Here is a 1,203-nt window from a genome sequence, read left to right as displayed (position 1 = left end):
AGAAAATTCGTAAAGGACTTTGCGGAAATAGCATATCCTCTCACAAAATTTTAAGGAAAACTGAAAACTTTGTTTGGGAAACTGAACAGGAAGAGGCGTTCAACAAAATAAAACAAATGCTAATCACAAGTTCCGTACTTAGAAAATATGATACGAAAGATGAGTTCACATCTTTACCGATGCTTCGAAATTTGCTGTAGCTGGAACTCTGGCACAAACAACGGCAGAAAAACCTAATGAGTACCAACCAGTGTGCTATACATTAAGGACGTTGTCACCAAGGGAAGCTTCGTGGAACTCAATGGAACTTGAATTTCTTGCACTGCTTCACACCATGAAGAGCTTCCAATACTACCTCCTATACAGGAAGTTTTACGTCCATACAGACTCTGGCGCGCTGACGTATTTGAGAACATCGCAGTCTCTTACGGGGAAGCCCTACAGATACGCCATTACCCTGGCAGAATACTATTTCGACGTAATTCCCATCAAGGGAAGCAACAATACAGCGGCAGATGCGATTAGTAGATTTTCCAATGTACAGGATGACCAACAACCGGACAAACCAGGAGAAGCTTTTGTAGGAGCCATACAGAGCATGGAATTCAACCTAGCGGAAGAACAAAACAAGGACGCGTTCTTCAAACAAATAATTTTAAATCTCAACGAGGACCCACAAGCAGATCCATATTTCCTCAGAACATCTTACAACTTTGAGATCATAAATGGAATTCTGTATAGGAAAATGAAAGCAGCGAATGAAACAAAGAAACTTGTTTGCATTCCATCAAGCATGAAAATGGATTGGTTTCAGAAATTACACAGTTACGATGAAGGATTAGGGCACTTGTGCTTTACGAAGACCTACAGATACGACCTTAACATGTATTATTTACTGGACATGAAAGGCTTTCTTCAAAAGGCGTGCCAATCATGTAAGGAATGTTTGCCAAATAAGAAACCAAGCCGCTAAACCGGGAGAACTGTTGACACACGTGAACACACACCCAATGGATACGCTAATTTTCGATGTATCCGGTCCTCACACCATGAAACAAGGTCGCAACAGATACATCGCAACAGTAGTGGACCAGTGTACCCGCTACGTCATTGCAGACGCCATTCAAGATCAGACTACGGAGACAATTACATCGTTTTTGCAGCAGAAACCTACACTACGCTCTCCCAAAATGTATCATGCTT

General features: G+C 41.6%; 1 protein-coding gene across 1 annotated transcript; it reads left to right on the top strand.

The window, feature by feature from the left end:
- Positions 1–334: 334 nt before the first annotated feature.
- On the top strand, positions 335–973 carry LOC145999211 (uncharacterized). The gene has a single exon (XM_083136145.1). It carries the CDS (start codon positions 335–337, stop codon positions 971–973), a length of 639 nt encoding a protein of 212 aa, XP_082992271.1.
- The last annotated feature ends 230 nt before the right edge of the window (positions 974–1,203 follow it).

Source organism: Lepisma saccharinum, chromosome 15 (assembly GCF_977018435.1).
Source record: "Lepisma saccharinum chromosome 15, izLepSacc3.1, whole genome shotgun sequence".
NCBI lineage: Eukaryota > Metazoa > Arthropoda > Insecta > Zygentoma > Lepismatidae > Lepisma > Lepisma saccharinum.
This window is presented reverse-complemented; position numbering and strand designations above follow the sequence as displayed.